At 37.6% G+C, this 15,821-nt stretch overlaps 2 protein-coding genes across 2 annotated transcripts in view; one reads left to right on the forward strand and one right to left on the reverse strand.

Annotated features, from left to right (window-relative positions):
• The window catches only part of LOC311623365 (olfactory receptor-like protein OLF4), a gene marked incomplete at both ends in the record, with an annotated part of 77,155 nt that overhangs the window by 43,414 nt on the left and 17,920 nt on the right, over positions 1–15,821 (reverse strand). The gene's annotated exons all lie outside the window — the stretch shown is intronic.
• On the forward strand, positions 4,880–5,803 carry LOC311623651 (olfactory receptor-like protein OLF4; the record flags this gene model as incomplete). The annotated part of the gene is made up of 1 exon (XM_084886023.1): positions 4,880–5,803. One exon carries the CDS (start codon positions 4,880–4,882, stop codon positions 5,801–5,803), a length of 924 nt encoding a protein of 307 aa, XP_084742149.1.

Below are 15,821 nucleotides of genomic sequence, written 5' to 3' on the forward strand. Positions count from 1 at the left end.
AGTGTTTATTAACAGTGTAGGCTCAAACCTGTCAGTCAGTCATATTGCTTTCTTTCCATTGCTTTTTCCAAATTTTATTTTATTTTTAAAAACTAATACTTTATTGTTAAAAGTAGTACATGTCTCCCCTTTTGTCCTCCATTTACCCCTTCCAGCTCTGAGCCCCCCCCACCAGCCTCAAGGCTTTGTTCTCCCCACTATTATCTGTGTCCATGGGTTATGCACACATGCATACAAGGTCTTTGGTTGTTTACCTCCCACCCACCAACCCTCCCAAGCCTTCTCTCTGAGATTCCACACCCTGTTCCATGTTTCCTTGTCTCTGGATTCATTCCATTCATGTTTATTTTGTCACTTAGATTGCATATGAGTGAGATCCATTGCTTTTGAATTTTTATTTTTCTTAATGAAAAATATTCAGCTGTTACTTTTATATTCTTCACTTGTGAACCGTTGCTCTCTAGAATGAAAGGGAATGTTCTGTGTAAGCAGCAATAATAAATCACCCTACACACAGACTGCCAACTTGTTTCACATCTCCATTGTTCCTTATTTTTTATTTTGGTTTTTAGTTGTTAACTCTGTTTCCAACACAGGCATCCTCTTCTACTATCCTCTGGAAGGCATTCTCTTTTATTTACTAAAGATTACCTTTACCTTCCATTAGCATATTTGAACTTAATATCTTTATAGAAGAAGAAACTATACTTTAGATACTGATTTCCTCCAGATTTAAAATCAATTATACCCAGAACACATGGCTCAGTTGTTGAGTGTTAACTTATGAACCATCAAATTTAGATTCCTAGTCAGTCTGGGTTGCGGTCTTGGTCCCTGGTAGGGGGTATGCAGAGGGCAGTCAATCACTGATTCTCTCTCATGGTTCATGTTTCTATCTCTCTCTCCCTCTTTCTTTCTCTATAAAATAAATAAAAATATGTTTTTAAATATTTTATAATATTCTGTTTTTTCCAAGTTATTGGAAATATGAACTAGAATTAGTGGCCCATGTTGAAATTATTAAGTTATTATTATTATTATAATCTGTCTCTATATATATTAATTTGATTCTCTCTTAATTTTGTTTAATACAGATCTATTAACCACTATTCTTAATCTAATTTCATTCTTTTGTATTCTATACTCCATAAATTTTTAGTTTTTTTAAAAAACATATCTTTCATGCTTTGGATACATACACACTCATATGCAATTAAACAAATGCATAAATTGCATCCTGTGCCCAGCAGAAATTATTGTTATGTACAGTCTTTTTTTTTATGTGTCCACTCTTCTTTATTACTCAACAATACATTATGATCTTTCCTCCAATCAGTTAATGTGATGCTAGTTCATTATTACCATATATGCAAAATATTTTGTGATGTGGCTGTGCTATTTACACGTTGAAAGTGTGAACAATTACATAAAATTATTAAAAATATTTTGGATTTGTTACATTAAAATTCTGGTTCTCAACCAGGGGCAATAGTGTTCCCTCAATATGCAGAGACATTTCTGTCAGTCATATGGAAGTTGTAGGTAGGTAGAGTCCAGGGATGCAAACGAGAGACCACACCACAGACAATTATCTGGCCCAGAATGTCAGTAGTCCAGAGATTGATAAACCATGACTGAAAGAATAAATGTATTTGTAATATTTATAGTTATTTTCAGACTGGTTTCCCAATGTTTTAACACTTATAGTTCTTCCAGAAATAAAAATAGAATATCCCTTAACTACCTGTTTGAAAGATCCAACCCTGGTCAATGTGACACCTTTTTAAGTTTTCTGCAGGCTGAGAGATGTGGAAGAATTTTTTTCTTGTTTTCTGAACTTTTTCTAAGTTTTATCAAAGATTTATATATGTGATGCTCTTGTTAATTTGAATATTATTTGTATATGCCAATTAATCTTTCATTATTAGCCTTTTAAATTATTTCTAAACATAATTTTGGTGGGAGAGATGGAATAGTGTAACAGAATAATGATTGGTGATAGAAGGAGACTTGACTAGGAGAGCTGAAAACATAATACTCTATACATCTGATTTATGATAGAATTGTACACCTGAAAACTATATAATTTTATTAACCAATATTACCCCACTAAATTCCAAGAAAATTAAAAATAAAACTTAATATAAATTATTATTTCTCAATTGACTTTGGGGAATGATTTGGCCATTAAAATGTTTACATTTTATTTACTAAAATATGTCTGTCTCATTATTACTAAGTCTCTTGACTTAATTATGATGGTTTGGCCCACCCATACATATTAATATGCAGTTTTCTATCATTTCACATGAAAAGGATTGGTTGCCTAACCGATTTGGCTCAGTGGATAGAGTGTTGGCCTGTGGACTGAAAGGTCCCAGGTTGGATTCCAGTCAAGGGCATGTACCTTGGTTGCAGGCACATTCCCAGTAGGGGGTGTGCAAGAGGCAGCTGATTGATGATTCTCTCTCATTGATGTTTCTTGCTCTCTATCTCTCTCTTCCTCTCTGTAAAAAATCAATAAAATACATTTAAAGAAAAGGGTTGTTTACAGTGAGTAGGCAATTAGTCTGATTTTTTGTAAAGTGACTGAGGGAGGGGAACAATTGCATTTCCTTCTAGGTTAATACATTCCTAGCTTTTGTTAAACAATTCAATGATCCAAATATATTGAAATGCAGACTTTCCATGGCTTCAGTGCACTTATATACTGATACCTAATTCCTGATTCATTCAAGAAATAACAATGGAGCATCTACTATGTGCTACAATTCCTAGAAACATTATAGATTGTCTTCTATGTCTATGCCATTGCCAATTTGATTACTAATCCAAGTTACTAACCCTAAATTATTGCTGTTTATTATACCATGTTTTCGTTAGGTTTTGATGCTCCACTCAATTTTCTTTAATACAGTTGCTTTCAATTTGCTCTGTTTAAACAGGTGTCATTCTCCCTGCCATTCTTTTCACTTCATAACTTCATATTTACTTCAAGGTTTGCCTGTAAAAGTGCACATATATTCACAAACATTTGTGAAAATACAAAGGTGAACAAAACAGGTGAAACCCTGCTTGTTTGGACCTGGCACTGTGATGAAGTCAGTGTACAATGAAAAAATGTTTGTATGACCAGGTGCTCAGGCTTAAATCATATGAAGAAAGTTACTCAGTGTAGAAGAATGGATTGCCATGGCATGTGCAGGATTTATTGATCACATCTTCAGAGGCCTTTGCACATTGGATGAAGATCAAAACTAAGATTAAAAAAATGATGCCTCATAAGAAAAGTGAGAAAATTATTGCCTCATTTACCATCAATCATATCAAGACCAACCAATCAAATAAATATAGAAGAGGCATAGAAAAAAAATAGTCTTCTACTGCTTGATGTTAGAAAATATTCACCCTGTGTTGTTTTTATATATTCCCTTTTGTGAGTTACTGATTTATTTTTTTGTCAGAGTTCATTTGGGGTAGTTACATTCATATATATATATATATATATATATATATATATATATATATATATATAAACCTTTGTATTTTTGACAAATTTACTTTTTCTCCTCTATTCCTTTTCTTGGCTTTGAGGAGGATATAATTAAGGTTGAAAAGCAACAAGAATCTGAAGAAGCTTTTTCTTCCTTGTTGTCTATCTGAGCTAACTAAATATCTCTTTTTCCTCATGTCCACTTTCTTGCTCTTTCTCTCTCTGCATGTTTGTTTAATCTATTGTTCATGTTTCTTTAAATACAAGACAGAAAGTGGGCATTGTAAACCTTATTTGTCCATGAGAAGTGTACTATCAGAATATCCATATACTATTTCTAAATTCTTTTTGGAAAAGATAGTTGATCTGGACATCTAGAGTTGATTCTTCTTATAGTCCAAATAGTATCAGTGTGAGAAGGACACAGAAATAACAGTTGGGGAAAGGCCATGGTGTGCTATTTTTGTGTGTGTGTGTGCGTGTGTGTGTGTGTGTGTGTGTGTGTGTGTGTGTGTTGTAATCTGAGAGCAATGCCTGGATTGATATATTCCAACATGACTCTAATATCAAGAGGAGATATAAGGAGGATATCCTTTTCAATTCACAAGATGCTCCTGCAACCAGATTAATGAAGTGCTAGATTTGCATAGTGTGCACAAGGCACTCCCCATGACCTGAAGTTACAACAGCAGCACACAAGTGACCATTTTTCTTAATATTCTCTGACATCTCTGATCATGCTTTGCTGTGTTAATTCTGCTTGATACTCTGACTCATTTTGAGCCCTGATTTTCTAAACAATCATCTTCCTCAAGGTCTTTGCACAGCCTGTTCCTTTTGCCTGGAAAACACTTAGGCTTCATTCTCCCAGTTAGTGATCTATGAAGTATCTGTTTAAGTGTCATCTTTGGCAAGTCTTGGCTACACTCTATAAAAAAGAACACCCTCTCTCCACTCTCTTTTTTAATGATATTTACTTTTGTTTATAGCAGCTTCCCCATTGCATATGTTTTATTATTTTTATTTGATTATATTCTTTCTCCATGATTAGTTTGTAAGGACTTTGTTTTTCAGCATACCATACTCTAAAAAGTGCCTGGCATGGTCTGTAGTCAATATACTGCATATTCCATAAATGAATGAGTGATATCCTCAATAAAACAGCAATAAGCATATGTTTGAAGAACAGGTAGATTGTAGAAAAGAAAATCCTCATGACTGATGCTAATAGAGATACCATAATGGGGACCAAGTCAAACACCAAAAATGGAAATTATATTCTTGATTCTGAAACATAAATATGTCATTTATTCTCAGTTTCAAATGCCTGCTAATATGAAAACTTGTTTTCCATTTTTTCTATTTTCTGGTAGTCACTTATGACACATGGAACCAGGCAATGGTACACAAATGTCAGAATTCCTTCTTCTGGGACTTTCACAGGCACTGGAATTGCAGCCCCTCATATTTGGGCTTTTCCTCTCCATGTACCTGATCACTGTGTTGGGAAACCTGCTCATCATCCTGGCCATCAGCTCAGACTCTCACCTCTACACACCCATGTACTTTTTTCTCTCCAACCTGTCCTTGGTAGACATCTGTTTCACCTCCACCACCGTCCCAAAAATGCTGTCTAACATTCAAACACAGAGCAAAGAAATCACCTATGAAGGCTGCATAACCCAGATGTATTTTTTCATACTTTTTGCTGGGTTGGACGAATTTATTCTGACAGTAATGGCCTATGACCGTTTTATAGCTATCTGCCACCCTCTTCATTACATGGTCATCATGAACCCCCGGCTCTGTGGACTGCTGGTTCTGGTTTCCTGGATCATGAGTGCCTTGCATTCCTTGCTACATAGCTTAATGGTGTTGAGGCTGTCCTTCTGTTCAGACTTGGAAATCCCCCACTTTTTCTGTGAAGTCAATCAGATGGTCCAACTTGCCTGTTCTGACACCTACCTTAACAACATCCTGATGTATTCTTCAGCTGGGCTGTTGGCTGTTGTTCCCTTTGCTGGGATCCTTTACTCTTACTCTAAGATACTTATCTCTATATGGGGAATCCCATCAGCTCAGGGGAAGTATAAAGCATTTTCTACCTGTGCATCTCACCTCTCAGTTGTCTCCTTATTTTATGGTACGAGCCTAGGAGTTTATCTCAGCTCTACTGCTTCCCACAGTGCACACTCAAGTGCAACAGCCTCGGTGATGTACACTGTGGTCACACCCATGCTGAACCCCTTCATCTACAGTCTCAGGAACAAGGACATAAAAGGGTCCCTGAAAAGATTTCTTGGCAGGTAAGCTCTTCAAGGAACAACTGTACTAGGCTGTATAATTGCCAAGGAATGCAGGGTGCAAATCAGCAGAGCTAGAAGTTCTGACAAAAATTATTATAATCCAATATTTGGACCATATTTAAAAGGAAACTCTCATTTATCTCCTAGGTTAACACAAATTACTTTAGCATAATTCAATATTTTATAACACTTTTCATTTCAAGTAATTTTTCTATTGTTTTCCTGTAAGAAATTATACTACCCCTGTGGACAAAATTATAGTTGGATACTAAGGTCATTTGCATTATTTTATTTTACAGCAAACTTTTTAACCACAATTTTCACTTATATGTTCATTATTCTTTCCTTTCTTTTTTTATTATTTTTTCTCTATTGATTAAGGTATTACATATGTGTTCTTGCCCTCCCCCCCCCATTGTCTTCCCACTCTCCCTACTCATGCCCTCACCCCCCTGGTGTCTGTGTCCATTGGTTAGTCTTAGACACATGCATATCTTTGGTTGATTTCTCCACCTTACCCCACCATCCCCTACCTTTCATCTGAGGTTTGACTGTCTGATTGATGTTTCTCTATCTCTGGATATGGTTTTGTTTATTAGTTTATGTTGTTCATTATATTCCATAAATGAGTGAGATCATGTGATATTTATCTTTCTCTGATGGGCATATTTCACTTAACATAATGCTCCCCAGTTCCATTCATACTGTTGCAAATGGTAGGGATTCCTTCCTTTATACAGCAGCATAGTATTCCATTGTGTAGATGTACCACAGTTGGCTAATCCACTCATCTGCTGATGGGCATTTAGGCTGTTTCCAAATCTTAGGTACGGTAAATTGTACTGTTATGAACATAGGGGTGCGTGTATCCTTTCTGATTGGTGTTTCTAGTTTCTTGTGATATATTCCTAGTAGTGGGGTCACTGGGTCAAATTTTTAGTTTTTTGAGGAAACTCCATAACATTCTCCACAATGGCTGCACCAGTCTGCAGTTGCACCAACAGTGCATGAGGATTCCTTTTTCTCAGCATCTTCACCAGCACTTATCATTTGTTGACTTGTTAATACCCTGTTTCCCCGAAAATAAGACAGTGTCTTATATTAATTTTTGCTCCCAAAGATGCGCTAGGTCTCATTTTCAGGGGATGTCTTATTTTTCCATGAAGAAGAATATGGTACACATTTATTGTTAAATGAAAATAAAGGAAATTTATTACCTGTATACAGTACGGTAGTATGGTAGTTGTCAACACAAACAGGAAAAACTGTGAATCCTACAGTATCAAGAATTTACTTATTTATTCAATGACAATCATGTCATCATCTTCCGGAAAATCATCTCTGTCTCTCTCTCTTCAACTTTCTGTAAAAATCAAAGAAAAATATCCTCATTTAAGGATTAACAAAAAATAACACAAAACATCTATTAAAGACATGAGACATAGACTGCAATTTTTGAATGCCTTTAGTCATCAAATTGTAAATTTTAATCATATTCCAATTACATGATGTAATTATACTTATAAAAAACCTAGAAGGAAAAAAAAGCCAGGATCTGGACCTCTGCTAGTGGGAGGAATCTCTTCTACCTGGGAAAAAAAGCTAACTTTCATGGATAAAGGGATATATTGATAGAAGTAAAATAAAGCAATTCACACTCCGTACACTTTCTTTTCTTTAAGATAGAAGATAAAGGTAGATATAGAAACAGAGTAAACGGAATATATACTGTTTCAAGGGAGAAGATCACCATGGTCCACACATCATGAATGAGACTTAAAAACACTTGTAGAGACTCACAACTGACTATAGATTCATAAAGAGACTAGTGGAGTTCAGAAAAGCTCCCCACCACACAATCACACTTGGTAATAATGGCATTATTCTATTTTTAAAAAGCTTAATATGCAAAGTGACTGATCTTTCATCATTTGATCAGTTGATATGATGCACACTAATCAAAAGGGGGCAGACGATCTTTCTGGTAGGTTGGCTTGTTGCTGGGTTCTGGCCAATTGGGATTGGGTGAGATGTGCCTGACAGACCCTGAAGCCCTCCTGGGGTCCCTCTCCAGCCCCAGTCATGCACTGGTGGGGTCCATTTGCCTGGCCTCTACTCTCTCACAATCCAGAACCCCCCACGGGATGTTGGAGATCCAGTTTCTGCCCAATCCCCGCCAGAGCATGAATCAGTGCACAGCATCTCTAGTATCAAATAATTTGCTTGTAGGATGGCTTGTCATGCAACAATACCTTACTAATACAATAATCAAGGTAAGTAGTTATCTGTTGTTGATTATTGCCTGAACTAGGTTTTTTCCTAAATTATAAACTTTTAATTAACTGATAAATAATTGAACTTTGTAACCTATAAACAAATAATATGTCTCCTTTTTAAGCACCCATGAAATATTGACAAAAGTCAGTTAACTTCTTAGTCACACATTTCAAAACATCAGAAGAAAAAATTAAAATATATTAGGTGTACTGGTTAATATGGCAAATTTTGTAATCATAGAAAACAATAATTTCAAGAGGAAAATGAAAAGTGCTTTATTCAAAGTAATGTCCATCACTAGCTACATCTTTCAGATAATTTGTGGATACTGTACCAATAGAACTTCTCTTGTTTTGAGGCAAACCATTCAGAGACCCAATTTTCTACTTCTTCATATGTTTTGAAGTGCTGCTCAGAAAGTGCATGTGCCATTGATCAGAACAAGTGATAATCTGAAGGAGCAAGGTCTGTTGAATAGAGTGGGTGGGTTAATACTTCCTAGGCAAGATCTCTTAACGTATCTTTAACTGGTTTTAAAGTGTGTGATGGTGCACTATCATGAAGCAAAAGTACTTTGCTATATCTTCTCACATATTCTGGTTGTTTTACAATTAAAGTGTAGTTCAACTTGATTGTTTGTTGTCGGTAGCGATCAATATTAACAGTTTCACCTGGTTTTAGAAGCTCATAATACACCACACCTTCCTGATCCCACCAAACACAGAGCTTTGTCTTCTTTCCAAAGTGATTTGGCTTTTGGTTGTTAATGGTTGATCTGAATCAACCCATGACTTTGGGCATTTCGGATTCTCAAAATGAATCGTTTTCATCGCCAGTCACAATTCAATGAAAAAAAATAAAAAAAAATTTCATGCCAATGAAGCAACATTTTATTAATGACTTTTCGGTTTTCCATTTGTCTTTTCTTCAATTGATGTGACACCCATTAGCATTCCTTTAAGAATCTTAATATATATATATATATATATATATATATATATATATATATATATATTCCATTGCTTGTAAACGATTGGAAATAGTTTGCTGAGCAACATTTAATCTTTCTGCAAGTTGGTTTGCCTAGATCAGTCACCATACCTGAGCCCCTGATACATTGGAAAGGTCAGCAGAGACACCCCCGCTGATGCATAGCTGACTGCAGACTCATGAGGAGACCAGAGAGATCAGAACATCTTCCCACTACACAAACCCATTGGAAAACAAAGGAATAACATGAAAATATTTACTTTAGGGTGGTTTGTTACATAACAATAATGAATTGATACTATAATCAAAGCAAGAGTAACTGAGATAAATTATAATAATCTGGTACCTCTTACTTTTGGCATATGTACTGATATTTGAGGGTAGCACTCACAATCATACTGTAACTCCTATACATTTTAGTTAACTTTGTAAAAGTGCCTTCACTGAGGCTCTCTTCCAGGTAGTCAAGACAGAATGGAAGGACATGCATGTTTGTGCAAGAAAATCTACATATAACAGGGCAGGATTCTTCCTTTGACCATAAAGATTGAAAATATTGCTCTTGCTGGTTTGCTTCAGTATATAGAGCATAGGCTTGGGGACTAAAGGGTTTTAGGTTCAATTCCAGTCAAGAAATGACCATGGATGGGGCTCAATCCCCAGTAGGGGGCATGCAGCAGGCAGGCCATTAATGATTCTCCCTCATTATTGATTTTCCTATCTCTCTCTCTCCCTCTCCCTTCCTCTCTGAAATCAGTAAATATATATATATATATATATATATATATATATATATATATATATATATATATATATATATATATATTTCTGAGGGGCTGCAGTTCTCATTTCTCTAAAAATCCCAGAAGAAGAACATTCATGGGTTCCATGTGGTGCAGGTGACAACCAGGAAAGGTGAAAATAACGTGACTAATTTTCACAGAGTTGCATTCCTCACATATTTAAAATGTTATAATTCACAATTTATAACCAGGAAGTAATTTTAGTATTGTGTGTATGGCTATGGTCCCTTTTAGGAGATATCCAGTGCTACCGCTGATGTTCAATATTTGTCTCAATTACCTATGTATCTGAAGGGTTCATGTATTCTACAGTTTTAATGAGAATTTCTTCATGTTTCTCAGGAATTTAAATTGAGTGCTGACCATGTTTAGGCACTGTCCAGGCTGTGAGAATAGGGTGTGAATAACTAAAGTCTCTACATTGCAATTAGGAGAAAGAATGCAGAAGCAAATAATAAAATAATAAATTATTATTATTTTTATATATATTTTATCGATTTTTTACATAGAGGAAGAGAGAGGAATAGAGAGTTAGAAACATTGATGCGCAAGAAACATCGATCAGCTGCCTCTTGCACACCCCCTACTGGGAATGTGCCCGCTACCAAGGTAGCCCGCTACCTTTCAGTCTATAGGCTGATGCTCTATCCACTGAGCCAAACCGGTTTTGGCTAATAAATTATTTCATATGCTGCCCTGTGGTATGAGGAAAAGGACAGCACCTCTAAATGAAAAAGTGGATAGAGAGTACCATTTTTTCATGGGTATGTACATAGATCTGTTAGCAAGGTGACATTTATTTATTTTAATATATTTTATTGATTTTTTTTTTACACAGAGGAAGGGAGATGGATATAGAGTTAGAAATATCGATGAAAGAGAAACATTGATCAGCTGTCTCCTGAACATCCCCCACTGTGGATGTGCCCACAACCAAAGTACATGCCCTTGACCAGAATCAAAACTGGGACCTTTCAGTCCGCAGACCCGATGATGCTCTATCCACTGAGCCAAATTTATTTCTAATATTATGCCTTTGTGGTCTGAGAAGATGCTTGATATGATTTCAATCTTCTTGAATATGGAGAGACTTTGCCTATGACCTAATATGTATAACACTGTATTCTAACAATAATATCAATCTGCCTTTTGGTTGATTTTTTTCTTTATGTTCATCTTTTTGTCTTCCCAAATAAATAGAAGCTGCCTTAAATATATGGATTCTATATGATAATTCCTCATATCTCTAGCCTTCAATGTATTATTCTGCATATAGAATGACTTTAAAATATTTAGTTAAGAAAAATTAAGTAAGCTTAAAAGAAAGATAATAGAGCTTATAAAACACTTTCAATATGCTACCCAGTTTGATTCAGCCTAATAGGGTCTTATTGCTTTTCTTTTTTTTATAAGTGAAAATATAAAAGATCAAAAAGACTGAGTTATTCTTTGGAATTCAAGTCTATACTTAATGGCTAATATTATTCATTTGGCTCTTGAATCTTTGATAATGGGGGGAGGGGCATGATATGGAGGACTGTAGGGCATTTCTACCAATCTCTGAGTATTATTATCACATGGTATAAGTGACTTTAAAATGAAGACTTTCTTTTTAATAAATTGGGAGAATGGTACCGTGTTTCCCCGAAAATAAGACATCCTCCGAAAATAAGACCTACTTACAGGTTTCCTTCTGAGTGAAATATAAGGCATTCCCCTGCCCCCCCTGAAAATAAGGCCCCCTCTAGGCTAAACATGAGAGATTTGGTTCACTGATTCTGAAAGAAATGGAGTCACAAGAAATTCACCAGGAAATTCAGGAATTGGATTGTTATGATGATGTTCCAGAAGATGATGACATGATTGTCATTGAATAAATGAGTAAATTCTTGATACTGTAGGATTCACAGTTTGTCTGGTTTGTGTTGACAACTACGATACTACGGTACGTAGACAGGTAAAAAATTTCCTTTATTTTCATTTAACAATAAATGTGTACTGTATTCTTCTTCATGGAAAAATAAGACATCCCCTGAAAATAAGACCTAGCTCATCTTTGGGAGCAAAAATTAATATAAGACACTGTCTTATTTTTGGGAAAACAGGGTAGTAAAATAAAATTGGAGTATGATAAATATATTTGGGTTTTAATCCTGGTTTTTCAAGTAAGTAGCCATTAGAAATTTGTCAAGTTATTTCATTTCTTTGGGCCTCAGTTTCCTTATTTTTTAAGTGTGATAACTTCTAATGACTCACTCATAATTCAAATATGTTTGCATTTTCATCAAATACATTTATTATTTCATCAAATACATTTTTTTCCTTATTTGAACTTAATGTAAACATCACCAAAGTTAATAAATGCATGTAGGCTGTGTTTTCTTGGGCCAATCACTTCTCTGAGCTATAGTTTCCTTACCAGTAAAACGGAGGCACTGACACCATCTCTACCAAATATTATTTTCTGTACCTCCAACATTTCTCAGTGTTCTGCAAATACTTAGCATGTCTTCCTCATACAATCATCAGGCTGTCACTATTCTTCATGTCCTCACACACACATGAATGAGGATATTGACTATTTCCCCAAGATCCACACCTCAGAAGTGCCAGCACCTGAACCCAAGCAGCAGCCCCAGCATTCGTGCTGTCAAAAGGCACAACTCCATCCTGGTGATGTGGTAAAAGTTAAATTAGGTATTAAGTACTACTATGTAGAAGGTGCACAGGGTTTAGGGCTCAGTAGATATTAGCTCTGGACGACCACACCTAATTCCTCTCTCTGTTTTGAAAGAGCAAAGTGCCACTGTTATTAATTAAATCAGAATAACAGGTGGAAGCTAGGACTCTTTCAGGCAAAATGGATTACAGACTCTGAGCTGTAATTACTGTTCCAGATTACAAATGCCCCAAGAAGAGAGCCTTTGTCTCTTCACACATTGTTCCCATAAAGGTGGATGATGGTGATTCCTTCTAGAAGGTGAATGTGAGGCATAAACAACTGAGAGGAGAATGATTGAAGCTTCTTTCCAGCCTCTTAACCTGCATCCAGGAGCCTGAGACTGGAAAGGTGCTGGTAATACCAGAGACTCTAATAAGGTTACATTTTAAAACCCCAACAATAGTGAATCAAATAAAAGATACCTTGATTGCCGAGACCAGTTTGGCTCAATGGATAGAGCATCGGCTTGGGGACTGAAGGGTCCCGGGTTCGATTCCGATCAAGGGCATGTACCTTGGTTGTGGGCATATCCCCAGTAGGGAGTGTGCAAGAGGCAGCTGATCGATGACTCTCTCTCATCGATGTTTCTAACTCTCTATCCCTCTACCTTCCACTCTGTACAAAATCAATAAAATATATTTTTTTAAAAATAGGTATTAATGAATAACCGATTTTATTTTTGTCCCATTTGCTGAAATTTTTCTCCTGGGTATCACTTAAGGTCCATAGGAACAGGCCTGGTCACTCTTTCCTGTTAAGAACTACCAATTTATTTCACTTCAGTTATCAAAGTGCAAATCATAGCTCCCAGTTACTTCCAATCCTCTCTCCTTTTAAGTTGACATAGCACACGTGAAATTTCAGCTGCTGTCCCCTGGAATTATGCAAGCAGAGAAGTTGAAAGCTGTGAATACATAAGAACACTTTTCTAACTTACTCTATTTAGTCTGCACCAGAATGGGGAGGTAAACAAATAAAGGAAATGAATGGGTAGCTTTGCCTTACTGTCCCAGGTCAAAACTACAGAAAATTTTCCTCTTATGAAAGCCAGTGAATGTGGCTCTGCCTGACCTTGACCTTGGAGCAGAGGTTGCCCACTCCTTCCTTCCTGAAGCCTCTCATGGGTTGTCTTTTTTGACCTCCTTCACAACTATCCTCCTACTTACGGCTTTTCCAGAACCTTCCATGGTTTCCTTCTTCTCGATTTTTGTCTTAAACATTGGTGGTTTTGCCAAAGCCCTTTGAGTGACTGTGACCATTGTCACATGTGGCAAAGAATGACGAGAGGCTCACTAAACCCGTTCTGCCACCAAACACATAGCTAAACGATATTCCTCAGCCTCCCTGCAGCCTCCCTTGCAGCTGGGCAAGGACATGGGTCCATAGGATCTCTAGGAACATTCTCCAGAATTCCATTTTATCTGCCCTTTGGCGTGAAGGCTTCAAGGAGGCCAGCAGAGATGACAGCACCTGGATGGAAGGATGGAGATAAGGCCCCAGCCTCTGCCTGGAGAGGGAACCCAGGAGAGGCATCTATCCAGGAAGGCCCTCATCAAATAGGTGCAGTAAATTCTTACCATGTTAAGCCTCTGAGATTTGGCATGTGCCTGCTTACCATGGCCTCAGATTTGTGCCCTTTGCTTGCGCATCTGCCTGGAAATCCACTCATGGGTAGCCCTCCCCCAAATGTTGTACCAGCATCTCAACACAAACAACAAACTCATCTTCTCCCTGATGACCCCAATCTGTTCTTTGCTCTGTCTTCTCTGCCTGTGGGAAGGGCATTAACTTTACCCACACCTAAGCCAGGGGATGTCATCATGCTTAACCATGCCTCACTCTTGGCCTCTCCTGCTGTCATTCCCAAATCCCACTCATTAGACTTTCCAGATGTCTCTGGTGTCTGGACACCAACGTCCTCTCAGATCCGGCCCACAGAACCCTGCGCCCCCCACCCCCTCCAGGAAATCCTCTCTATCCCCTTAACATAAAAGAATGCACATTTGATTGTGATCTCACCCTTCTAAAAAAAAAAAAAAAAAAAAAAACACCTCAAAATGGCTTTCCCATGGATGCCAAAACCATTCAGGAGGTGGCTCTGGACATGCCTGCAGCCTCAGCTTCATCCCCCTGCCCCACCCCACACCCCCCAGGTGGGATCAGCCTTTAGCCACAAGCCTGCAGCTTTCTATCTGTGCTCCTCCCCTCCCAAGCCTTCTGCCCCCATCATCCCTGGATAGGAACTGACACCCTGCAAGCCTGTCCTTATGTATTTTTCTTCATTAGTTTTCTATCTCCTTTGCCAACCATAGGCTGCCCATTTCCTGTGTTCACAGACAGGGTCAAAAATGGAGATAGGGCCTGACCAATCAAGTTGATGGAAGGAATGACAGACACCGTATTTCTACTTTTAGCCCATTGGGAATTGTGCCTCTTTGACCAACTCATCGGAAGCATGTGCTCAGCTCACAGGAGGAGGCCAACCTCACTCAGCCTTATCCAGCCAATGTCTGGGAGCGGGCAGGGGAGGGGGCAGGCAGGTTTGAAGCCAGGGTGAATGTGGTCATCACAGGGCAGCAGGCTGCTTCCAGCTGCTTTGAACCTCACTCCTCATTGACAAAGTGTTCCACTCTCCTGCTTTAAGTCTAAGGTGGGGGAATATGTGGAAGCCCCTTCAAAGTTTGATGCAAGGGTTTCCAGGTTTCACCATTATCGTCACTATTAGAGACTTTGCGTGAGGTGAACTGTGACCAACGCCAGACCCGTTTTACAGTGTGAAATGTATTTGTGAGGGCCATAAAGCTTCTCTGACCTCAGACATGGCCCTTCCTGCCAGGAAACTGTGTGAGTGGTAGGTAATGCCATTTTACGGAGAGATGAGGAGGAGGAGGGAAAATGCCCAGATGTGTCCAAACAGCTAAAAGCACCCTTGACTTCCTTAAACATCCTTTTATTTAACATCATGCCTTAATTTGTTCCCACCCCATTTTGTAGGATTGGAACAGGTAGAAATGCAAGTTTTATGTTAAAGGCCACGAGCTGCATATCAAGCAGAAGGACATTAGGCTGGTGCCTAAGCAGGTTTTCCTTTTTTTTATTATTATTATTTTTCTTTATTCCTTAGAGTTAAAAGACAGATTTTTAAGTTAGGTGAGCAAGACACTGGTCTGACCTCTCACCAGATAACAAGGTTTGATGTTGACAACTTCTCATCTTGGATTCCAATCACT

The sequence above is a fragment of the Pipistrellus hanaki genome, assembly GCF_964339955.1.
Source record: "Pipistrellus hanaki genome assembly, chromosome: 5".
NCBI classification, from domain to species: domain Eukaryota; kingdom Metazoa; phylum Chordata; class Mammalia; order Chiroptera; family Vespertilionidae; genus Pipistrellus; species Pipistrellus hanaki.